Source organism: Coenobita brevimanus, chromosome 71 (genome assembly GCF_032717465.1).
Source record: "Coenobita brevimanus isolate Jiangsu-jjx chromosome 71, ASM3271746v2, whole genome shotgun sequence".
In the NCBI taxonomy this organism is placed as follows: Eukaryota; Metazoa; Arthropoda; class Malacostraca; order Decapoda; family Coenobitidae; genus Coenobita; species Coenobita brevimanus.
The window spans coordinates 38,057,328-38,084,109 of NC_137024.1; the positions used below are offsets into that span (position 1 = coordinate 38,057,328).

At 41.4% G+C, this 26,782-nt stretch overlaps 1 protein-coding gene across 1 annotated transcript in view; it reads left to right on the forward strand.

Annotated features, from left to right (window-relative positions):
• The window catches only part of Smg5 (Smg5 nonsense mediated mRNA decay factor), a 179,230-nt gene that overhangs the window by 58,799 nt on the left and 93,649 nt on the right, over positions 1-26,782 (forward strand). Inside the window, exons 4-6 of the mRNA XM_080277945.1 lie at positions 3,494-3,636; positions 21,145-21,248; positions 23,506-23,704. Coding sequence (XP_080134071.1) covers positions 3,494-3,636; positions 21,145-21,248; positions 23,506-23,704 — 446 coding nt within the window. The remainder of the gene's footprint in view (positions 1-3,493; positions 3,637-21,144; positions 21,249-23,505; positions 23,705-26,782) is intronic.

Genomic DNA, 26,782 nt, shown 5'->3' on the forward strand with positions numbered 1-26,782 from the left:
GTTAGTTATAAGGAGAGTGATTACATGTATTTCCACTTGTATATATAATTAGTGAAGAATATATGCTAGCTTTACGAATTTGGTAATGAAAAGTTATATTTGACAATGAAAGTTGAGGAGATTGGTAATGTGGCTGTTGCGATCTGGCAACTCTGTTACCCCACCAACATCAACAGTCACAGCTTAACTCCGATGGAGAGCAGATACTCATAACAGTGCAAGCCACAGGTGCTTGTTTTTTGTGAATAAACAGTGAATAAACTGCAATACCTTGCCACTAGAACACACAGGAATTTACAGTGTTGTGCAGTGTTAAGAAATTAGAATTTAGAGTGCAGAGGATTAACTGTGGACTGCAAACTGGCGGTTCAAACCAGTCCAAGACCAAGGGACTTGTAAGTACCCAGAATGTTTAATATTGTATAAACTCACCTCTAAAACCTCATTTTATGGTTCTTTTACATTTATTTCAGTCTTTTATGTCCCTTATTGGTGTGATTTGGGTCTTAAATAGGTGCTATGCATGTCCAGAGGGAGTTGTATAGGTGTTTTTCAGAGTTAGGGTCCGTAAGTACTAGTCCATAAGCTGGGGCCCAATATCCGGACAGGACCACTATCCGGACCTGCCTATGGCTCTATTGATCCGGATATTGGAGGGGTTACTGTATATATATATATATATATATATATATATATATATATATATATATATATATATATAGATAGATAGATAGATATATATATATATATATATATATATATATACAGTAATCCCGCATATTTCGCGGTAGTTACGTTCTTGTAACCCCCGCGAAAAGTCAGTTCCGCAAATACTCTATTAACAATTGAATCTTACACTTGTGTCCACCATGCTGCCCATCACACAGTCCATGTCCATACTGATTGCGAGACAATTCGCCATCAGACAATTCCCCGTCAAAACATGGACGATTCCCCTTCAGAACAATTCGCACCCTGGACGATTCCCCGCAATTCTATAAATATACTAATCAATACTTTTATCAATATACTTATTATTAATTAATCAATACTTTAATAACTATATTTCAGGGGGATCCAGCAAAGTCTATGTTCAGTAGCGTAGGTTCTGGATATTATTTATTAGTTGCACCTTTATTCAATAATTAACTTGTTTCTTCCTCGCTGTAGTCGCCTTTGAATTATATTCTAGCGTCACCCATAGCTATCTTCATTAATGAAGGCGAATTGTTTTGTGTTTGTTGTGACTGCGAATTGTCCCGAAACCTCCATAGTCATCCCGAAATACCTTCTTACAAGATTGAAAGTACATACTCCATTATGAAGGAAAAACGTAAACACCGTACTGTAATACACAATTATCTACACATTTATTCACAAAACAGTACAAAATAAAAAGATGCATTAACTGGTGATAGCAAACACTCCTACGGTCGTTTCTTAGCTTGTCCAGTAACACAATTTTCTCTGCTAAGGTCATAACTTTTCTTGATCGTTTTGTCACTTTGGAGTTCTTACTAATTGTATTATTAGCCTTTGGTGAGGCTGGCTTACGTCCTGGGGCCATGTGGAAAGCAAGTGGGAGGCAAGAGGCTCATATCATAGTGCGGTTGCAAGTACACCAGCCTCGTGAGGCAGTCAGGCGTGGACTGAGGCATGCGGGACAGGGAGCAGTGTTGCCATATCCAAACAACGAAATTATGCTAGGGCAGTGAAAAAATTATGCTAGATTGAGCAAATTTGTTCCAAGTAAAAAATGAATTATGCTAACTTGAAGCTAAATGATAAAATTCTATACATATTCGTGCAACATATTAATTATGTATTGTTTACTATGAAAATATTAAAATGAACCTACATACAGTAAGAGGATAAATATCGGTTTTCTGCCCATACTGCTTTTTCCCACGAAACTTACGTTTTTCTGATGGATTTTGATGTGATTCATTCGATTTTGAGCATCATTTCCGTCGGAAATAACCAGATTTTGAGATATGACCCCCCCATCCCCCTGCAATAATGGGGGATCTTTGGGGAATCGGGGGTTATAGGGAGGGGGGGAAACACAGAAAATGGTCATTTCCGACTGAAATGAAGCTGAAAATCGAATGAATCATACCAAAATCCATCGGAAAAACCTATGTTTCATGGGTAAAGTACAAAGCTCAAACTTATCCTAACCTAACCTAACCGAACCAAACCGAACCTAACCTAAAACCTAACCTAACCTAATCCAACCTAACCTAACCTAACCTAACCTAATCCAACCCAACCAAGCCCAAACTGAAAGTAACCAACTATTCAAACATCTTACCTTATTCGTCTCTCCCTCTCTCTCTCTCTCTCTCTCTCTCTCTCTGATTTGTAGCTTTTATAAAATTATTCCAAAAATATTCCATTCCATTCTATATTATGCTAGAATGATTCTAAAACTTCTAATATGCTAAAAAATATTCCAGACTCGAAAATTTGATCAAAATTATGCTAAAAGAATAAAATTATGCTAGATATGGTAACACTGGCAGAGGGGCCGCGGGAAAGGGACAGAGGGTGGCGTGAGTTTACCGCGCTACAATTGGAAGTTGCGGGAATTTCAAATTTTTTGTTTTCTGTATATTCAAGGATATTTTAGTTGAACTTATTAATGCTAAGAAAATCCGCGAGAGGGCAAAACCGTAGACAAAAAATCCGCAAAAAATGCGGGATTACTGTATATATATATATATATATATATATATATATATATATAATGTATATAAATACCGTATATATACATACTGCTGTGTTTCCTCTTAAGGAATCCCCGTATTCATGTCGACCATGGCACAGCTGATTCTTCTTCTTCTTCTTCTTCTTTCTTTCTTTTTTTTTTGTAATAAACTTATTTCATACTTTGACAAAAATTGCTGGACATTCTATAGAATACCTAGGCATTCTGTATAGTACCTTAGTTTCACGCAGTGCTGGTAACATATATATAGACGCATTTGTCATGTTTCCTCTTAAAGAATCCCTGCATTCATGTTGACCATGGCACAGCTGATTTTTTTCTTTGACCTAGAAGCTAAACCAGGTGCCAAAACCAATTAATCACTTCCCAACAATTGCTGGAAGCTTTTAGGAAAAGAGAAATTTGATATGTGTAATAAGATGTATGGACTTTGACCTTATGGACAGTCATTTGGAAGAAAGATCACGGAGTGACTGTATTTTTGGGCGACGTATTCAATTCTGTGTGCAGTCACTCAGCATAAAAATCATTGAGCAACTGTACTTGTGGCTCATTGTTTCCCACCTGAGGGTATTGGTAACCTGTCTTCTTGCCAAGCTTGTAGCAACATTTCACTCATGCTGGTACTTCCCAGGGTCAGTGGTAACCAACCATCTGCCACCTAATTACTGTTTCTCTCTCTGTCTATATCTGTCTCTATCTATATAGATGGATAAATTGCCATTCACAGTGTTTTAGAGCAAAATAAATGCTTCCTTGTAGATGATGAAACAGCAGCAGGGAGTGAGGGGAGTGGGAAGGAGTCCATCCAGCGCTGCCTCACTTGCCTGGCTGACTTAACCCGCTACATGCTCGACCTGCCATCTTCTCCACCACACTATCTGCCTGTCCGCTACTACCTCCAGGTACTACCCGTTGTATAAGTAGTTGTGCATTGCCTCGAATTTCCAAATAGTATTACAGTACTAGTAGCAACCCCAGGCTTGTCCAAAGCATGCGCCTCCTGGATTGCAGGCAGAAATTGCCCATCTTCTGCAATTCACCATCCCCCTTTTAGGGTATAAGGAGTGGACTGAGAGATGTTTTTTGTGACAGGCAGCACCACCACCCATTCATAGTAACGCTACCATGAGAACTTGAGAAGACCTCCCATTCACTTAAATGAAATAAAATTAAGCAGTATGAAATTGTAAATAATCTTTACTTGTTGACAATAGATTTTTTGTTAGTGGGTGGACAGAATACTGTATTTCGCAGTGTATGAGACGCACTTTTTTTTGCCTCAAAATTACCTCCAAATATCCCCATACGTCCTGGAGGCCAGACTAGACAGGTTTGCTTTGCCCCATTTAAAACAATCTCCTAGACAGATTATCATCTCACAGAATAGCAGTCACAAGTATTTTCTAGAGCAACGTTTCTCAACCTTTTCCTACCTCAGCACCCCCTGCAATAAGGCTGCACTGTCCAGCATCCCCTTACATCGGGTTACTGGGACTACAGTTGCTACACTGCTACAGTACTACACCACTAAAATGGATAAAGTAAAGCGAAGTACTACTTGACAGTTCATTTTATATATTCTCCAAAAATTAAATATCAGTGATGCCAATACTAAGCAGACCAATATATGCTGCATTTTCCAGCACCCCCTAAACTTGACTTCAGCAGCACCCCCAGGTTAAGAAATGCTGTTCTAGAGTATACAGCCCTTTGATTTATTGTAAAAAATTACATTCGCTCTTGTATATACACTCAAACCTCGAGTACCATGGGCAATAGGGACTGGACAAGGACCGTGGTACCCAAATCTGCGTCACTCAGACAATATGTTTATGTGTATAATGGTACAATGTGTTCTGGCAACTTTTCATAACTCACTTTTACCCCTTTTTACAACCTAACCCCACATAAATTACCCCCACTTGCACCCACCATCAGGTAAAACAGTGAGATATAACTATTGTAATTTTAAAAATCAGTGGTATTAAAAGTAGCATTAACAAAAACAGAAGTTGGGCTGGGTACCCTTTAATTGATACATAGCTCCACGGTATTTTCCTCCCTCCCCTCAACCCCAATGGCAGTAGTGGAGGGTGGACATGTGACGGAGCTCTGTAAGAATTAATTGGATTGCAGCGGAATGGCGAAGCATGGAGCAGTGAATTTTTTATGTGCTGTTGATGAAGACTTCATACACACTTTGAAGTAAGTTGAAGGAAAGTTATATGAAAAGAAGACCTTTTAATTAGTGACTGGGGAGTGTGAGGTCAGCCAAACCATTTTGCCAGAACGTCCATGTCACACACCCTCCCCGCCCCCCTTGCGTTGCTTCATTTCCCTAACCACTGAACTAATAAGACATGACAACACGTTCTCTATCTGAGCTTTGTAAATTGCAAAAAGCACAGTTAAAGACTATCACTAGAGACGAGTTAATTGAATGTATACTTTCGGCGAGACAAGACGAGCAAGAGATCTTAACTCGGCTTGAGGATAAACTATCTGATGTAAGGAATGATATTACCGAGATGAGGCGATCATTTACGTCATCGGAAGCAGCGATGAATCAAACGTTCGCAGGTCTAGAGAAGAAAGTTGAAAAGCAAGCCCAGATTATAGTGCAACAACAAAGATTTTTGGAGAATGTAGATCGGAAGGTGAGAGAGACGAATTTGATAGTGTTGGGAATACTGTACCTGATAGTAGGGAAGCTTTCGACGGGGCAACAAATGATGATGAAAAACTTAAGAAAGTGTGGGAAACGATCGGAGAAGAAACTGTCATCAGATCTCATCGCAGGCTCGGATGTGAGGACCAGAACAGCAGGAAGGGGCCCATCCTAGTTACTGTATCAAGTAAGGGAATTAGAGATGTAGTACTCCAGAAAGCAAAGTAACTAAAGGATAAAGGTGAGCCATTTAGGAAGGTGTATTTCAAGAAAGATGTTCATCCATCAGTGAGGCAGGAGTGGAAGAGACTGAGGGATGCTGAGGCTGCCGAGAGGGACCGACCAGAGAATTGAGGATGCTTCATTAGGCTGGACACCAAAGAGAGGAAACTTTATCGAAAAGAAACAGTGATTGATACCTGGAATTCACTTCCTTTTTAACCCCTTAACCGCGGGGCGTCACTTTCGTGACGCTTGGGAGCAAGGGATCATACCGCGGGGCGTCGCTTTTGTGATTCTGTGTTATTTTGAATTCACCCGGGCTTTCAAGTGGGGGCTTGTATCATCTATCAGTACTGACAATGTCCAACACTAGTCAGCACTCCTAATCTCATCTGTACTCCCATCCATTGTTGACAATTTAGCCATTTCTCCCCGTTCTTGACTCCCCTCCCTACCCCCACTCCATTACCCTATCCTCTCGCCTGCCCGGCCATGCTACGCTAAGTAAATCTTCCCTGGAATTTTTCACTGATTTCATCCATTGATATAAGCCCTATGTCGTATTCTTATACCAAATAATATATACAAGAAAGAAATCAGGTAAGTGAGAGTGCCATACACCTGGAATTGGCTAATTATCACCTGACAACACCTCACGTGCACTCGTTCGCTAATTTTCGCTGTTTTTTTCCCCTTGAAATATGCCGTATAATCTATTTTCGTAATAAATATACATGTAAGGAGAGAAGGGAGATTGATATTTACATTCACCTGGAACTACCTAATTTATAATGTATTGTCTACATTTCCTGCCAATCATATCAGTGCTACACAAAGCTGTTTCAAGATTTAACATTGGTAGCTCTGATTATATATCTCCTAAGTAGGCCTCTAATCTATTTTCGTAATAAATATACATGTAAGAAGGGAAGGGAGAAGCCTAAATGATATTTACATTCACCTGGAACTACCAAATTTATAATGTATTGTCTAGATTTCCTGCCAATCATATCAGTGCTAGGCTTAGCTGTTTCAAGAGCTACGTTGGTAGTGCTGAATAACCCTCAAGTAGGCCTCTCAACCCGGGCCGGCCCTCCTAGCAGTTCTCTCTCAGATTCCGAAGAGGAGGTACGGCTCATCCTCTTGCTGACTTCAGGGCCTTTTTTCACCCCCATGCAAGGGCCCTGTGACCTTTACCCCCTACTAAACCTCGTGTGGAAAGAGGTAAAGGGCTGACAATTGATAAAAGAGTGACTACGATCTTTCTATTGAGTAAAACAGTGCAAGTGGAATTGTAAATAATGTGTAAATAATGTGTAAACAGCAAGTGAAAGTAATGAATGTAAATATACGTGAACAATGGAAAATAGTTTTATAAGTTATTTCAAGTGACAGTGCACAACACAGTGTAAATAAAATAGAAATGTAAATAACGTAAATAAAATAGAGAACGTAAATAGAAATGTAAATGAGTAGTATTATAAGAATACGAGTATATACCCTAGGAGTAATGAAAGTGAAAGTTTCACTCTAGCATGTCTGAATGCTATGAGTTATGAGAGTGAAGATGAAAGTGACATTCACTCTCAGTGCCAGTATACAGGACGAGAAAGTGAATGCTACGTATTTTACTGAAAGAAATTGAATCCCTACAGTGACAATAAACTAATACTACTGAAGGAAACTTATGGATAAAGAATGTAGATATATATAAGCGTTATATAGTAATAGAAATATAAAGTGTGAGGGGTTTTATGAATAATAAATGACAGACTACCATGAGCGAACTAGTGCCAGTGCGACGATCAGACGCACTCGTAATTTCCATTGCTTTCACAGTGTTTTTTTTTTTGAGTATGGATCCCAAACTACTTGAAAATTGTAGAATAGTGTTTATAGTGTTTGTATCTGGCTGTGGTAATCATATTACGGGTTGTCGGGAAGTGTAAAGTGGAGACTTCGTTACCCTACTTCAGAGGTCTCCACAAGTCCTACGGTAACCGACGAAGGCTCAACAATCATTCCAGGAGAAAGCTGAAGGTATGTGCCATAAGCATATGTAATTTTATTATTCTAGGACTAATAACTGATTTTTGGCAAATATTTTTTGAGAGTCTGTCGGAGCCCAAATAACCCCGCGGCACACGCAAGTCATTGGTAAACAAGCCCGCGGTGTAGGGGTTAAAGTGTCCACAAAATTACCTCCACATTATCTCTTGGAACGTGAATGGTATAAGGACAAAGACGGAAAAGAAACTTTATCGAAAAGAAACAGTGATTGATACATGGAATCCACTTCCTTTTTAAAGTGTCCACAAAATTACCTCCACATTATTTCTTGGAACGTGAATGGTATAAGGACAAAGACGGAAAAGAAACAGGTGTGGCTGGGGGGACAATCTGGCCGCACTATGGGGTGGTACTACTACTCTGCGGCCAGGTTGTGTTAGGAAGAATACTGCCACCGTATTCCCTGCGTGTCGTAAAAGGCAACTAAAAGGGGCAGGGTGAGGGGACTAGGGACCCCCTCCTCTGTTTTTCAGTTCCTAAAAAGAGACAGGCCAGAGAAAGGGATGGAGGATGGAGGTATCCCCGTACCCTGAAGATTGGGTCTATGAATGTGCGTGGATGTAGTACGATTGAGGCTAAAAGGGAGGAGATTGGGAGAATGTTTGTGAGAAGAAAGTTGGATGTGTTAGCTTTGAGTGAAACGAAGATGAAAGGGAAGGGTGAGTCTGTTTGGAAGTGTGAATGGAAGATCGTCAGATGTTGATAGAGGAAGGGCAAGAGAAGGTGTGGCCTTGTTAGTGAGTCCGGTAAGTACAGCAGTGTGTGATTGAATGGAGGGAGGTGTCATCGAGACTGATGTGGGTAAAAGCGAAATTTGAACGTGAGTTGTGAGTGTTTGTGAGTGCATATTGGCCTGGTAGTGAAAGGGATGAAGAAGAGAGGGAGTCTTTCTGGAATGATGTTGATGAGTGTTTGCAGAGTTTTGGAGCAATTGTGAATGTGGTAATGATGGGAGATCTGAATGCTAGAGTGGGAAATGTAGCAGTTGAAGGTGTAGTTGGTATGCATGGTGTGCCTGGAAGAAATGAAAATGGGGAGCGAATGATAGCGATGTGTGTTGAGCGAGAGATGGTGATTGGAAATATGCTGTTTGAGAAGAAAGATATTTATAAGTATACATGGGTGAGACGGAAGGTGGAAGGGTTGTTGATAGAGCTTTGATGGACTATGTGGTTGTGTCTAGGAATGTAATAGGAAGATTGTTGGATGTGAGAGTTCTGAGAGGGGAGGGTGGAGGTATGTCTGACCACTACCTGGTGGAGGGAAAGTTAAGAGTAGGTAAGAGATGGGTGAGAGCTAGGAGAGTTAGGTGTGGCAAGGAGGTTTTGAAAGTGAGTGAGTTGCATAAAAGAGAGAAAAAGATAGAGTATCAGGAGAAATTGAAAGATGAGTGGAACGCAGTGAAAGATCGGGAAAATGGCGGTGTGGAGGAGGTATGGCAGTTATTTAAGAGTGCTGTGGTGGGGCATGAGAGGTGTGTGGTGTGAGACATGTGGGTGGTGGTGTAAAAAAAGGAAGTGAATGGTGGTGCGAGGAAGTAAGTATGGCTGTGGCTGAGAAGAGACATGCATATGAAGTGTGGCTGCAGAGGAAGGATGAGATGTCATATGAGAGGTATAAGGAAAAGAGGAATGGAGCGAGAAGGGCTGTGCGTGATGCTAAAGTGGTAGCAGATGAGAGGTGGGGTAGGCGGTCGAATAAGAATTTTCAACAGAATAAGAAAATGTTTTGGAAGGAGGTGAAAAGGGTGCGAAAGGGAGAGTCTGGGAAGGAAGAACGAGTAAAAGCAGAGGATGGAAGGATGTTAATTGAGATGGATGCAGTAAGGAAGAGATGGGCAGAGTATTTTGAAAGATTGTTAAATGTAGAGGAGGAGAGGGTGGCTGAGCTTGTGGCAGATGGAAGGGTGCAAGGAATAAATGTGTTGGGAGAGTTGAATGATTCTTTGATCACGAAGGAGGAAGTGCAGAAGGCAGTAAAGGAGATGAAAACAGGGAAAGCTGCAGGTATGGATGGGTGTGCTGTGGAATGCCTGAAGGGTGGTGGAGTGACTATTGTTGACTGGTTAGTAAGATTGTTTTACATGGTGAAACTGTTATTTGGTGATAGCAGTGATGTTCCAGTGGCCAGTCATGCACAAAGTACAGTAGAATGAATGTCAGGTGATCACGGCAACCTATGATATCAGGTCTTTCAAACAGTGGGTCCAGGCATCTCGAAATGAATGGCTCTCTGTAATCTTGTTTTTGTATTTTCTTGTAGGGAACATTTTATGGGCTGCTGGCCTTTGGTTCTTTCTTCCATGCATTAAAAAAAAAAAAGTTAATCACTGGTCAGTCATCTTTACTCAGCAAACTAGGAGGCATTGTCATCAGCTGACTTGGAGGCCGTGTATGCACCGTAGAGATGATTCCAAGTCTAAGGTCTCAGTATTTCATACAAAAAGTTATCACTTCACTTAACCCTCTCGCGCACGATAAGTTTCAGTAAGTTTTCTGGCTCACGATTTTTCACTACGAAGCCGCCCGGCCGGGGAGCGCGCGCGCGGCAAATTTGAGCGAATGAAACACATTCTTGCCTTATTTTCGCCACCCAAAAATCCATGTATTCCCATGAAACCTTCCTCAAGGTAGGCATCGATGTTTGTTCTATCTGATAAACAGGACCAAAACACAGGAAAACACCAGCAAAAAAAGTTATTAGCCCTGGAAGCATGGTCGAGTAAACTGTTTTCACTTCCCAACATCGCCGTTTGAATGTTTCCATCATACAGGAAAATGATCTAATAAGTTTTTATAGAGAATTTCATCAGCTTTCTAACGAAACAAATCCGGTTGAGATATGATGTATACTTTTCGAGAAAATGGCCAAAAACTGAAAGCCATTTTCGGAAAAAATTCACTGACCTCTGATAGCTAAATTTTCCCAGACACCTTATGTTTTTATTACATAGTAATATGCCCAAATTCACCAGCTTTCCCCATCTCAAATATGAACCCCATACGCCTCATAGTTCTCGAGTAAATCGAAAGAAAGTACTAGGCACTCCGTCCGTGATTGACTTTCGTGATGCACGCACGGCGTACGCAATGTTCCCGCCTACGTAACAACGAATTCTTATCATAAATATTACATAGTTATGTATTGTACATACGTAGAATTTACTGCTCTTTATCATAGTTCAAACGTGAAATCGATACGTCCAATAGTTTTCGAGTAATTGGCTGACAAAGTGAGAGTATTACTACGAGCGTCAATCAATGGTAACAGCCGCGAAGAGACACTCATTTCCACCGCTTTTTCTCGACAAAACGTAACATAATGCTTACATTTTGGTATTGATCATACGTAGAATTTAGTGGTATAGATCATGGTTGTAACAGAAAATCGATAAGTCTAATAGTTTTCGAGTAATTGGCCGACAAAGTGAGGTTATTACTCCGAGTGAATGTCACTGATAACAAACGCAAGGAAAAAAAACATTTCCCTCGCCTTTTACCCCCCAAAACGCTACCAAAGGCTTACATTCTGGTATTGATTACACGTAGAATTTAGTGGTATTGATGATGATTGTAACAGAAAATCGGTCTAATAGTTTTCGAGTAATTGGCCGACAAAGTGAGGTTATTACTCCGAGCGAATGTCACTGATAACAAACGCGAGGAAAAACATTTCCCTCGCCTTTTATCCCCCAAAACGCTACCAAAGGCTTACATTTTGGTATTGATCAAACGTAGAATTTAGTGGTATTGATGATGGTTGTAACAGAAAATCGATGTCTAATAGTTTTCGAGTAACTGGCCGACAAAATGATGTTATTACTCCGAGCGCTTGTCACACAACAACCGCTAGGAACAAAAACATTTCTCTCGCCTTTTACCCCCCAAAACGCTACCAAAGGCTTACATTCTGGTATTGATCTTACGTAGAATTTAGTGCTATTGATGATGGTTGTAACAGGAAATCGATAAGTCTAATAGTTTTCGAGTAATTGGCCGACAAAGTGAGGTTACTCTTCCGATCGCTACCAACTTTTACACACACTGTTTTTTCCTTGCACACCTGCCTGAAGACTATGCTACCAACTTTTTTTCCCCCTATCTGTACAGACTGTTACATCTTCCATTGATGTTTTCCTATTGTTATAACCTACTACACATAAACATAACTCTTCTATAGTTACTGTTGTGGAGATTTACTTTCTTTCATATGTGTAATCTGTAGGAGAAAATGGTTATTTGTCTGAAAGTTGGAGAGGTAATGGTAATAGATTATTATATATATCAACAAAATTTGCAGAACTCACTTCCTTCAGGGGTGTTGATCCAGTTAGACCAGGAATTTGAAGATGAGGGGTTATGTAGTGTGTGTGTGTGTCAGCTTCTCCCTGAGAGTATGAGGCAACGCTATTTTTAGCACACACCACACTCGTTCACGGAAACTCGCAGCTTGTTTGACGTATATTTCATACAATTCCATACGCATTTACACTATCAGAATCACAATAATTCCAGCCCTAAAACACCGGTAATTCTCCCCTCCCGACTTCAGGTTTGCCCCTTCACAACACTCTGTTTCATGCCATACGTAACGCTTGCTGGCTCCATAATTTCACCAAGCCATCCACAGTATGTTTCACACAATATATATTTATGCCTTGGCTTCATTTATATACATATTTCCACTCACGCCCTACGGCCTACGGGGGGGCGGAGTGGCGAAACCCCGCTACACTGACCATGCGTCTGGCTCCAAGGCCCAACGATTGCTAACGGCCAGAATTGCTTTTCAGTACATACATGTATGTTCCATCGACAATATCACGTCACTATATGTTCACATACAATGTATTATCTCACTGAGTCAATAGGGCCTTTGCCTCGGGCGAGAGGGGGAGAATTATGGACGATTTAAAGGGAACCACGAGCTGTCAAACACCACCGCCTGACTGCTCGACAAACACTGAGGTTGGAGGGAGCGGGCTGAGGTAGATAAGGCAAAGCAGCGTTGCCAATGACTTACCTCGAGAGAGCTTTGGCGACCCTATGACGCACCCAAAAATCACGCAAATCGGCCTATAAGTTTTTTTCTGACGAATATTTTGGTGCTTAAACCACGCGATTCGAGTGACTGTGCCATATCGCAAAGGAGGCGACGTCACTCGAATCGAGTGAGTGTGTCTGGGAGGGTTAATATCACACTCTGCTTTATTTGTTCTGCGCTTAGACTGTTATGTGGCAATAGCAATGGTGTTTCAGTGCCCATTCATGCACAAAATGGAATGAAAGGCATGTGATCACAGTGAATGTAAACACTGGGCAGCTATGTTGGCTCAGACAACTGACTGGTGGCTTGCATGTGCCACCCTGTCCATGCAAGATTCTTGGAGGTGGCCATCACAGTTATCGTTGTAGTGAATTTACGATCACTTTGTTTATCATTATTCCAGTAAAGGGTCTAACTTCTAAATTATCGTTGTAGTGATTCATCACATGACAAACTGATCTATAATGAGACTACTAGAATATGCTGTTGTACTCATTTATTTTCAAATGTGCTTGAAATCCCACCTCCGGGGGTGGGGACCATCAGATACTGTATAATGGATTATCAGCTTTATCAGATGAGGCTTTACCCTAGTTGGTCTGTTATAGGGAGGGGCTACTGTATTTGTATAATTAATTTATCTTTAAGTGCATTGATTAGATAACCAGGTAGAATGATTGTAATACACAAGTACACGACAGGTATGGAGTAAGTGGACTGATAATCTGATCCTAGAAAAGTTTTATTTTGTGGCAGAACAGGTGAAATATATGTGGAGCCCAGTTACATAACGGACTAAACAACCAAAAGAGAGAGAGAGAGAGAGAAAAAAAAACTCTTTCAGAGTTTTGCAACTTTCAAAATGCCCCTTTTTTCATCATGATCATCATCCGGACCTCATTTCCCACCCAAGGGCAGGATGAGGAGTAGCAGCGTCCAGACAGCCCAAATTTGTCCAGTCGAATGGGCCATGTCTCCACTCACTTACCTTTCAAGCCCCCAGAATCCTGGATGTATCTGATAACCCAAAAACATTCACCACATTCTGTAGTTTCGCATAGACGTATCCGATAGTCAGTCCTGACACTGTCACGTTAAAACGGGGTGCCAAATCTCTGATCTTGCACTTCTTACAATATTCATCCAGTCAGCTCGATCTCTTTTCAGTCCCCTAGCCTCACCGACTTCCACACCTCTCTTCCTCACACACTCATCCACCATATCCCTCCACCTTCCCCTTGGCCTCCCTCACCTCCTCCCTCTTTCAGATTTGCTCAGATATACCTTTTTCACGAATCTATTGTTATCCGTTCTCTCCACGTGACCATACTGTCTCAGTACACTCTCTTCAATTCTGGTGTCCACAGACTTCCTCACTCCACATCTTTCATGAATCACATTACGGTACATGTATTTCGTATCCTGTCTACTCTGTACTCCACATATATTCCTCAGCAGTCCCTTCTCCACTGCTCTTACTCTTGACTTTTCATTTTCATTCCACACCATAGTCTCGCACCCACATGTTAAAGTTGGCACTAACACTCCTTCATGTAAGCCTCGTGCAGCTGCATCACTCAAGCCTCTGTTTCTTATCAAGGCCTTCATTGGACCAGCTAGTTTCCTTACTTGTGAAACTCTACTTTCCACTTCGTTTGCACATTTTCCTCTCTTTTTTCATCACTGTACCCAGGTATTTGAACTCTCACCAATTCCAGTTTCTCTTCATTCATTGTAACATCACACTGGGAGTCACCTTCTCTGTTATTAACTATCACTTTACTCTTTCAGCATTTACTTTCAATGCACAATGCTCACAGACATCAGCTAAACTCTGCATTAGTCTACCAAGTTCTTGTCTGGTATTTGCAAGTAGTACTGCATCATGAACATGCAACAAATTTGAGATATTCCATCCATCACCTTTCATTACCAATGCCATCCCACTCTCCATTACTAATGTTTTTACTTCTCTTATCACCCCATCCATCCATCCGTCATCCAATCCTACGTTGCCCCATGAGGAGGGTAGGAGCCCAGGGCTAGGCAAGTTGGTCATGACATTTAAGATGAGAGTGCCCAGCCTCACTCATCCCTGAGCAGCATTACTTGAGCAGTAAACCCCAACCACCACTTGGAAATAAACTTTCACCAGCTTAATCCGATTGGAGCACTGTAATTACCCACTAAACCACCAGGTGCCATAATTTGGTTATATGGTTACCACCCAATATAGTAAATGGTTTTCTTGTGTACAGGAAACCAATTGGCTTGTCACTTAGTGTAGAGACACCCTCAGGCAGAAGGAAGAGGAAAGAATGAAGGAAAGAAAGACAGAAGAGGGAGTGTAAAGTCACCTGTAGACAGAAGGACAAGAAAATGAATGAAAGAAAGACAGAAGAGGATGGAAGGAAAGAAGGATGGAGGAGAGGATTGAACAACCATGGGAACATCACACAACCTTGTCTCACACCCACACCAATCGTGAGTCATTCATTTAGATGGCCATTTACCCTTACACATTCCTCACTACCATTGTCAAAACTTTTGATGGCACCTAGCAGCTTACCTTCTGCATCGTACATGCACAGAGCCTTCCACAATCCTTCTCTGTCTGCTTTGTTGTATGCTTTTTCCAGATCCATGAATACCAAAAACACCTTGTGTTCCTTCTCACAAGCCTTCGCCACTATCTGTTTTACTGCAAATATTTGATCCACACATCCTCTGCCACTCCTAAAGCCACCCTGTTCATCACTCACTAGGACTTCTGATATCTCTCTTAAATTGTCTATAATAATTCTTACATATTCCTTCCCTACCACGCTCAGTAAACTTATGCCACGATAATTCTTGCACTCGCTTCGCTCACCCATATTTTTGTACAGGGGTACAATCACAGTCTTTTTCCACTCTGCTGGCACAGTTTCATTCATCCATGCCTTCTTACATATCTCCAACAGGCACTTCATTCCTTATCTCCACTATACTTGATCATCTTTACATGCACCTCATCAACCCCAGCTGCTTTCCCATTTTTCAGCCGCTTCACAGCGTTCTTCACCTGTGTGAGTCTAATGTTTCCTGGCACTACATTCCTTCTCTGCACACCCCCAAAAAGCAGTCATGTTTACAGTGGCTCTGCTGTCTCTTGTCCCGTTCATCAGACTTTCAAAATATTCTTTCCATGTGGTCCTACTTTCATCCCCATGGGTTAATAATCTACCACCTACATCCTCACACCTTCACATTTCTTTCCGCTGTCGCTTCTACATTTCTGCATCTCCTTCCAGAATAACTTCCTATTTACAGAGTAATTTGCATTCATTTTTCTTCTGTGATCATCATTTACCTCCTCCTATTTCCTCTTCACTAGTCTCTTTAAGTGCTTCTTGCTTTCAGTATATTCAGTTCTTATTTCAATAAAACCCCTCTCCTGTAACCACTCTAGCCACTTCTTCCTCTTTTCCTCCACTGCTCATTTAACCTCTCCATCCCACCATGCTGTACCTTTCTTCTTTCTTGCTATTCTTTCCACACCACTCACCGCTTTAGCATTCCTAACCAAGCAATCCCTATATGCATTCCACAGGCTGTCCAGATCCATTTCATTACAGTTCATTGATTCTAACTCCTCCCCTACTTTGGTCTTGTATTCATCTGCCATTTCTTTGGTCCTCAGCTTCTCAACTTCAGTCTTTCTCCCTGATACTCCTTACTCTTCTGGTCCACCTCACTCCTCTTAGCTTGATCTTGCATACCACAATAATACAATCTGACAGACGATCTCACGGCCCTCACATCAGCCATCATTTCCAGCATCGACATCGACCTCTCTACGACCATGTAATCAATCAGGCTCCTTTCAGCACGATCCCCATTCCCTGTATACCACGTATATTTCTGTGCATCTTTGTGTTTGAAATGTGAGTTACAAATGCATAACCGCCTTTCCTGACACATATCCTTCAGTCATGTCCCATTAGCATTTTCTCCTGGTATTCCGTTACACCCCATTACGATCACTTAATAGCTCCTGGGCATTTCTCCGACTGCTTCATCCAGTTCACCCCAAAGCCTGTCTTTCTCACTCCTGTCATTACAAGGTGCATATGCTACAATCACAGCCACTTTCACCTTCTGTAACTTGAACTTAACATACGGTAAAACCTCACTAGAAGGGACTAATTGGGGCCCAAGCCATTCCGAAAAAAGCAAGACTCCGACAAAAGCGACATAGGTACTTCCCCTTCATAAGACATTTTCGTACATGAAAAGTGTCATGGCCACCATCCTGCTTCACCCCACCAGTTGCTTCTACTGGTGGCAGTATCCCATTTACCTCTTAACTCTGCTCAGATGCCACTAGAAATACTTTATTGCATAACACAGTATAGTATTAGCAAGGTTTAGACTCAATAAAGGCTATATGTAATACACACAAGAAGATATTTTTGTATATGAAAAGCGTCATTGTCACAGTCCTGCTTCACCCCACCAGTTCCTTCTAACTTGTGGCAATATCTTATTTGCTTCTTAACTTTTCTCAAATGGCACTATCAGTATTTGCATAACAGTAAAATTTGAGCAAGGCTTAGACACAGAAAAACTCGTAAGTAATAAAAAAAAAATAATTTCTTATGTAACCATTCTTGCTCACTTGGCTCATGCTACTCTTCCCCCACCCTCCCACCTTGCCGCGTGTATCATCATTCAGCATCTGGTGAAGGTTCCTTCAGACCATATCCTTCAAAATCATTAACCTTTATCTTCAGGGTCATCGTCAAGGTACAGTGAATCATCCTCCATATTGTCTTCACTGGCAGGAGCTGAATCATGGGCGGGAGTTGGAGGTGTAGCTTGTACCTTGCGTTCTGAGTGGTTGTACTGTACTTAATTTTAATCAGTTTTCAAATTTTGTACTGTACACTTTATACACCATATTATTTATGATCTTACAAACTAAAGATGTTCACTTTGCGTATTTTACTTATCACTCGTCACTCTCAAGCAGTACGTCAGGGACTTCTGAGGAAGTCATGTGGGGGGGTGGGGGAAATGATGTGGGTCAGACTGAGGCAGAGCGTGGGGGGACAACCAACGCACGAACACAAAAACCGCGCTGACATTATGGCCGCCCCAGCTTGAGGTTAGGCTGTCTGGACTATTTCTAGCTATTTCAGAGTTTTCCTGATTTACAGAAATTATTCCAGTTGGTTGCTCGTCTCTGAAAAAAAACGAATTTCAGTCTAGTGAAGTCCATTGCAGTGAGGTCATCCATCCATCATCCAATCCTACATTGCCCCATGAGGAGTGTAGGAGCCCGGGGCTAGGCAGTTGGTCCCGGCATTTAAGATGAGAGTGACCAGCCTCACTCATCCCTGAGTGGCGCTACATGAGCAATCAACCCCAACCATCCCTTGGATATAAACCTTCACTGGCTCAATCCGATTGGAGCACAATAATTACTCACTAAACCACCAGGCGCCAATGTTTGGTTATATGTTTACCGCCCAGCGTAGTAAATGGTTTCCTGGTGTACAGGAAACCATTTGGCTTGTCACTCAGTGTAGAGTCACCACAAGCAGAAGGAAGAGGAAAGAATGAAGGAAAGAAAGGCAAGAGGGAGTGTAAAGTTACCCGTAGGCAGAAGGACAAGGAAAGAATGAAGTAAAGGAAGACAAGAGAATGGAAGGAAAGAAGGATGGAGGAGAGGAAAGGGCAGACACCCGACAGCAGCACTACATCGAGTGAGTGGATGGTGAGCGCCTCCACCTACCACATGCAGTGAGGTCATACTGTATTATTATTATTAAGCCGAAGGTGTGTACTGTTGCGCAAAAAGTATCCTTACTAAAGTGGCGCGAGTCAGTTTGACACAACGAATAACGAAATATGGAATACTGACACTGTCTGAATTGTTTTGCTCATTATGGAATCCTGTGTTCACGTGAGTAAGGATATTTTTTTGAGCAATAGCACTTTAATGCTAACTCATAGGCATTTTGGAAGAGGAGACAGTGAATGCATTTTTCTCAGATGTGAGGCACACACCCTTGGATACCACACCCATATGAAATATTGATACTGTACTGCCAAAAGCAGAAGCTATAGCCCTGGTTTTCATTGTATGACCTACATATTGGGTGTGCGATACTGCCATCGTAATAAGCATGACCTAGCACTAGGGATTTGACCCCAGACATAGATGATAATACAATTTTTTAAATATTTGATGTGATTTCAAACCAGCCAAGTCATTATACATGCACTGGTAATATGAAAATAATCATATTGATAAATATAATAAAGGTAAAGAAAGTGAGATAAATAGTATTATCGTAAGAAAAATAAGATAATAAAACTAAGATTAAAGATTGTAAGATAGTACAGTGATGATGCCAGTGACCTGAAACACCAGGTAATCATACTAGAAATAGTGGTACGATGGTAAGAGTGATTAAGATAATCTGTCTATCAATTGCTAGACGCCTCAATCCCGCAAGGGGTGGCCACAAACAAATCGCCTCCATGTCGCCCTGTCCAGTGCCACTGCACTGCCTTGTTCCCAACTCACACCCTCTTCTCTCATATACCTCTCCATTCCATCCCTCCATCTCATCCATGGCCTTCTTGTCTCTCTCCCCTCCACCTCACCGGCATACACTCTTCTCGTTAGTCTCTCGCTCTTCATCCTCTCCACCCTCTCCACATAGCCAAACCACCTCAATGTATGTCTCCTAATGCTTTCTATCACATCCACATCCACATATCAGTGCTCCTTCACTTCCTCATTTGTTAGTCTGTCTCTCCATATAACTCCACATGCTCCTCTCAGTTAAGTCATTTCCACTGCTCTCACTCTTGACTTGTTTCCTTCCAACATGGTCCAAGCTTCACTTCAGTGCATTAAGAGTTGGTATGACAATATTGTCATGCAGTGGCTTTTTTACTTCCATGCTCACTTCCCTGTTCCATTTCACTGCTTTCAAAGAACCAGCAACCTTTTTTCCCTGTTGTAAGCTAATATTAAAATGATATTAAGATAAAAGGATAATTACATTACTTCTCAAAATAGATAGTATAGTACCATGCCATACTGTTGCGTTGTTTTTTAGCAACATTTTGCGGCTAAGGTCTCAGGATGGGGGCCTTTTCTCCTTCACCTAAAGGATCCTGGCATATCATTATCACTGCTGGTATTAGACATGACCACAGTTATTACAGTAAAGAGAGAGAGAGAGAGAGCACTAGATGCAGGGCAAGGATCTAAAGGACTCGTGGTATGAGATGGTACTCAGCATATTAGGAGTGCGATGATTGGGAATCATTGACCCACACAGTACACTAGGCGGCATGTGATTGGCCTGCCCTACGGATGTGAGCACTGGCACATAGACCTGTATATACTCAAGACTTAGTTTGCACCACATTACTGTGCTATAAGGTAAAGAAGTTTTGTTAGATGTATTGGATTTTTTACTTTATTGTGGGCTGCATTTTGGGTACCTCTCAGCTTTCTGATATAATGGAAGGGTGTGGGGAGGCAGTGGCAGATATAACTCGATTTCGCCATCTTTGTGCTTAGCCTGGTATGCAGCTAAGTGGATGGTGAACTGCAGGTAGATGTGGGACACTATAGTGCAAATGAATGTGTGAGAAAGTGAGTTACGGAGAGTTCAGAAACAAAAGAGCTAATGAATATGGTAAATGACTGCAATGAATTAATTTTGGAGAATTGCACATGATGAAAGGTTTTCTCCATTTTTGAGCTTTACAGTTGACAGAATGTATCTTGCCCATAGAAATTTGCTAACCTCTTACTGGACGTTTAACCTGTGGTATTGGGTTCAGAGTTTCATAGGCTTTAATGGTGGGTGAATTAATGTGGAAGCTATTTTAATTATCAGGTTTTTGAACATGTAATTTAAAATTCTGGTCATGGATCATGTCATGTATGGGATCATAAGTTTTATGGAATGGTTTTGTAAAATGATGGCTGCACGTGATAGGAATGATCGATGAGAAATTGTGAATGAATAAATGGTGACGTGGCCTTGAGCGGATATTCTCCTGTATTTGGTCTGATCAGCTGATCAGGTCAGGTGCGGGTAAGGGGATGGGTCCATTATGGTGTGGCATGGGTAAACCAGCTCTGCTGTTGTGCCCTGGTGCAGATGTCACTGATTGCACTGTGTAGTTGGCCCTCGTGCAGTGTGGTGCGGTGAGGATCTGTCCCTTCTCCCATGGGGGCTAAGATATGAACAGATGTGAGGGTTTGGATAAGTGAATTGGGAGTGTGTCATCCTGCCTTGACTACCTCCCTTTCTTTGGGGGAAGCAGCCTAGGAGTAGATAGATAGATTAAATACATATGAGTACCAATATGTTTTGTGTGTCTGCAGGCCCTCCACCATCAGCCAGAAGGCGGGTTGGTGCACAGCAACCTAGCCACAGTGTACACCAGCAGTGACCAGCCGTTACTAGCAGTGGCTCACTACCTGAGAGCGTAAGTTACACGATCAGAGCATAGTATTTATTTTAACCTTGGTTAGAAGTTATACATCATGAACAAGGAATTGGCATATAAAATATTTGTTAGCCAGTTATAACTGGGATGCTTCCCATCACTAAATTAGCTAATCTGGCTTTTGGCTGGAATATGCCTTGGTCACATGGTGTGATTGGTTACGGTGCTTTTCCCAGATGGGCCTGCATGAATTTACATGCAAAGGGTGTTTGAGATTTACAAAGTTTATTTAGAAAGTGTCTGACCTCATTTTTTTTTCTCACCAGCCAGTGGAAGCATAGGGGCGGCGTTTTGTGTTGTGCAAAGGACCTTCGTGCCCATGCATGATTCATGTCAGCCACCACGAGTGTTTCAGTGGCTGTCAGTCACCCTGTTTTCATGGTTGTGCACCTTATGCTCTTTGCGTTCCCTTAGTCATCTCGATGACCGAAAAAGTTGAATAATGTTACTGCATCAAATTTTGCTAAGAACTAGGTGATACCCAAGTTGAAACTATCACGAAGATCCAGCAAGTTTTGGGGAATGAAACGATGGGGGTAACGCAGATAAAGGACTGGTACAATTGCTTATAATATGGCCGAACGTCAGCCAAGAGCAATTCACACCCTTGGAGGCCATCATCAAGCAGGAGTGCTTAAAATGTGAAGAAAGTCTGCAATTTGGTCTTGTTAAATCGTCAGATGACTGTCAGAGATATTATTAACGAAATTGGAATCAGTGATGGATCAGCACATAAAATTTTAATGGATGATTTGGGCATGCAAAGAGTTGCCTCCAAGTTTATTCCAAAGCTTCTTTCTCGTGAACAACAAGCTCTGTGGATGAACGTTGCTAAAGGCATGTTGGATTGTGCAAATCGTGATCCAGACTTTCTGAAGACTGTTAACACTGGAGATGAGACTTGGGTGTACGGGTATGACCCAGAAACCAAAGCACAGTCATTCCAGTGGAAGCATGCAAGGTGACCTTGGCCAGAAAAAAGGTGAAATGCATGTTGACAGTTTCTTTTGACTACCATGGTGTTGTCCATCTCAAATATGGACCAGAAGGTCAGGCTGTCAACTAACATTAGTACCTTAACGTTATCCATTGTCTTCATGATGCAGTTCGGCAGAATAGACCAGACCTTTGGAAAGCATCAAGCTGGAAGGGGCACCATGACAACACCCCTGCCCATTCTTCTCAACTGATTCAGGAATTTTCGGCCAAGCACAACATCTTACATGTCCAACAGGCTCCCTGCTCGCCAGACGTGGCTCTGTGCGACTTTTGGTTATTCCCCAAGCTCAAAACTCTGCTGAAGGGTTCCCAATTTGAGATGAGGGAAGAGATCATGAGGAATGCGACAAAGCATCTGCAGGAGATACCAAAAACCAACTTTGAAAAATGTGTCAGGCAGTGGAAAGAATGCAGGGCTGCTTGTGCGAAGTCAGAAGGGACCTACTTTGAGGAGGATTAGTGTCCTAGGCCAACAGATTAGCTCTTCATTTTTTTAGAGCCTAAGGTTGGATGCTTTCAGAACAGACCTCATATTGCACACAATGCTGCTCGTGCTACTTAAGATAGCCACCTGGCCATAAGTGTCTGGACGGAGCAGTCTAATTCTTGGCATCTATGCTCTTGTTGGAACAGAAAAGGATTGGTTGCTGGATGGATGGATGGCCATCAAATAAAAGTTGCTGGTACTTGAGAAGTTTTATCCTCAGATTAGGTTACTTCCTTCAGCTAAATAAAATTGTCAGGTTTTAGCCAGAAGATAATATGCATTTAACGGTTTTCTGTTAAGAGGTGAGTATAATTCAAGCAGTTGTAGGTTAGTTTGGGGTTCTGTAATTTTTGGTTAATTACTGGTGTTTTATGTACTGTACAGTATTTATCATTCAGTAATTTTATGTTATTCTTTTTGTCTGCCCTCCTTTCTTCCTATTTCTCCTATCTTTCCTGTCACTTTTTATTACTCTTCTTTCTTTTTCAGGTGCCTTTACATTGAGGGATGAGCCAAAAGGTTTCCTGTAAGCCAGGAAACCATATACATTGCTGGTTGATAACTATATAACCAACCCACACATATTCCATACGTGTCAACAAGCAGGTTGGCAGAGGGTTAGTATCCCTCCCTGTAAAACCACTAACTCAAAGATAAACGACCACCCCTTACAGGATAGTGGTGTCCAGCTAGAGAGAGAGAGAGAGAGAGAGAGAGAGAGAGAGAGAATATTTTTTTCCCTCCCAACAGATTGACATGTGAAAAGAACTTTGAAGGTGCTGAAGGCAACTTGAAGCGCCTGTTGGAGAAAAGCCGTAGTGTTTATGAAAACAACAGTGAGGAGGGGAGTGACCAGACGCCTGCACACCACCACCGCCTCTTCCTTCACTCCCTCCTTACGCTGGTATCATGTTTTATTCACAAAAGAGCCACTGAGGAAGTTGCAAGGGTAAATCAAGAGTCTTTTCTTATGTCTTGATTCACTTGCATCAGCATGAAGAGTTGTACTGTATCTGTATATTTAATAGCACATTTCATCATCAGCATACTTTGCATATCACATCTCAACATTTTCTTGAATGCTAATACAGTAGAACCTCTCTCATTCGGACTATATGGGGGGAAGGGTTGTCCGAATTAGCAGATTGTCCGGACCATCAGGGTAATCTCCAGTTCATACCAAAAACTGTCTACATATGGTATGTTTGTTAATTATTAACATATGTGGCATATGTCAACCCTACGTAACTGCAAAAGATGAAAGGATACTAAAATAACCAAACTAATCATGTACAATAGTTTTGTATTGCATAATTTACAGGTAGGCCATGACAAGAAACTAGCCTACATTATAAATTGTAGTAAGTGACTAAGGCCCGTGTAGGCAAAAAAATAAATTAATTAATTAACTGTAATATTTTGAATAAAAATAAAACTTATGTAGGCAAAAAATACATTGTCTTCTTTGGCATATTGATAACACCCATATGGGCAAGAAGCTAATGTTTGATGTACTGTACAAGTAAAGCACATTTAAGTGCAAAAAATAACCTACAGTAATTACTAAACACTGCAGAATATTCTGACCTATTTTTGTGTAAGCAAACTCCTGTGGATTTAAAAAAAAAAAAAAAAAAAAAAAAAAAAAAAACGTAGTGTGGTGAGGAACTACGGGTAGCCACAGTCGCCCTGTGCTCACAATTGTCCTCAGCAGTTTATATAAATTATGATTGTACAGTACTAGTGTTCGAAGCCAGAGTTACCATCCATCATTGCTACCTTTTGACATATCCATAGCAAGGAACTGTTAGGCAGTCATAAAAAAATAATGCATCACGACATCCACTTGTGGTGCACTGCTGCACCGTTGTCTTGAGGAGTGTAGGGTTGCTATGACAACCACGCAAACGCCTGACTTTGTGCTGTTGCTCACACGTTTCTGCAATTTGTTTTACATTCATGTTGCTAGCAAGAAATACTGCATGCCCATCAAAATACAGTATGTTAAAATCTATTGAAATCAATATTTGTCACGTCGAGTAATCATCCCTAATGAAGTCTTGTGATGAAAAATTACAAAAAACTGTGCTGTGGTAGCATCGGGTGGCTGGTGGTGTAGTGTGGAGAGACTATGGAGCATCCATGCGTTACACAAGGCCAAACATCTGTTGACTGCACTGACCCCTCCATAATTTATAAAATGACAACAGCACTGTACTCACATAAAATCGGGCAACAGATTACAATATGCGGTACAGGACCTGCGAAGACAACAAAATGAATAGTAAAATAACAGCCCTCAGTGCGTAATCTCAACTTGTCCCTCAACGTGGGGAGTGAGGTGCAGTTGACCTTTATAATCATGATGCTATAAATAATAAGAAATAAAATAAATTACTCAGAAATAAACTGATATAGAAATTAATTGATTCTGGTTACTTACTAGTTATGTGTTAGTGGAGGGTTGAGGCTCTGTAGAAGCAGACCGTGATGAAGGACGTGGGTTGAAGAAGTTATCAATCTTCGTTTGTGTCTTCCTATTCCACTGCTCCTTAATTACTATATCTCGTAGAGTCCTCATATGCTCGTAGTAAGTTTTCATGTTGCTGTAGGGGCAGTGATCGAGGAATTTCACTAGCCAATCCATGTGTTCCCGGGCTTGTGACAATGGTAATTTTTCAGGGAGATCATCATCATCATCACTGTTATCATCAGGGCTATCAACATTATCAGCTCCTACAACACTGTCTGCAATTTCTTTATCTGTTAGGTTTTGGCATCCAGGATCATCACCATCTTCATCCAACCATTCGTCCACATCCACGAGGGTTAAGGTCTCTCCAGCAGCCAACAGAGTTTTATGATAATCCTGAGGCTGGAATCCTTCGAAGTCAAATTCAACATCGTCTGAATACAGCAACTGTTTCCAAGCATTCGATAGAGTAGTGGTTTTCAATTCTCTGCAAGCCTTTGCCCAGTTAAATATCATGGACTTAAGGTTGTAATTTCTAAGATTTTCGAGTGTCCTCTTGCCCCTTGTGTCATCAAATCTGTCCTCACTCGATTCCAACACCACCATTACTTCCTCCAAAAACTTTCTTTTGTAAAGTCTCTTACAGGCCACGATGATACCTTGGTCCATAGGTTGAATAAGAGAGGTTGTATTAGGTGGCAGAGCAAGACACCAAATTTTTCCATCTCTGCTACACAGTTTTTCAATGTTCGAGTGTGATGGGGCATTATCAAGAAGCAGTAATGCCTTAACATTTTCTGCGGGAATTTTAAGCACCTCTGTTTGATATTTTCTTACCTCAGGATCAAAATGATGGTAAAACCAGTCTGATGTTATCTCCCCAGTAAACCATGCATTTGCACTGCTGTAATAATGCACTGGGAGCTCATGCATGATATCTTTGATAGCTCGAGGTTGTTTTGATTTGCCAACAAGGACAGGCTTGAGCATGTGGCTGCCGTCGGCATTTGCGCATACGAGTGCTGATACTCTCTCCTTGCTTAATTTTCTCCCAGGGATTTTGGCTTGATTCACTGATGCCTGGGTATTATCTGGCAAGGATCTCCAGAATATACCAGTTTCGTCTGCATTATAAACCTGACACAGACGTAAATCTGAACTATCAATGATGCCATTCAGTTTTTTTCGGAACAGTTCCACAGCTGCAGCATCAGCACTCAGGGATTCTCCACACACCTTCTTGTTCCGTATATTATGTCGTTTCCTAAATCTCCATAACCATCCACAGCTAGCTTTGAAATTGTTATGACCAAGATGTTTGGCGAGCCTTTCTGCTGCAGATTGGAGTTCAATTCCTCTCACTACCACTCCGCATGATCGCTGCTGTATGTACCATTTATAAACAGCCTCTTCTAGATTCTTGTCCAATGGCATTTTTAGAGTTTTTCTTTTATTTTCACCACAGTCACTGTTTGTAACATCAAATTTTAAAGCAAACTGTCTAATTTGATCTTTGTTTTTCTTGATGTCCGACACAGTTTGTTTGCCGATACC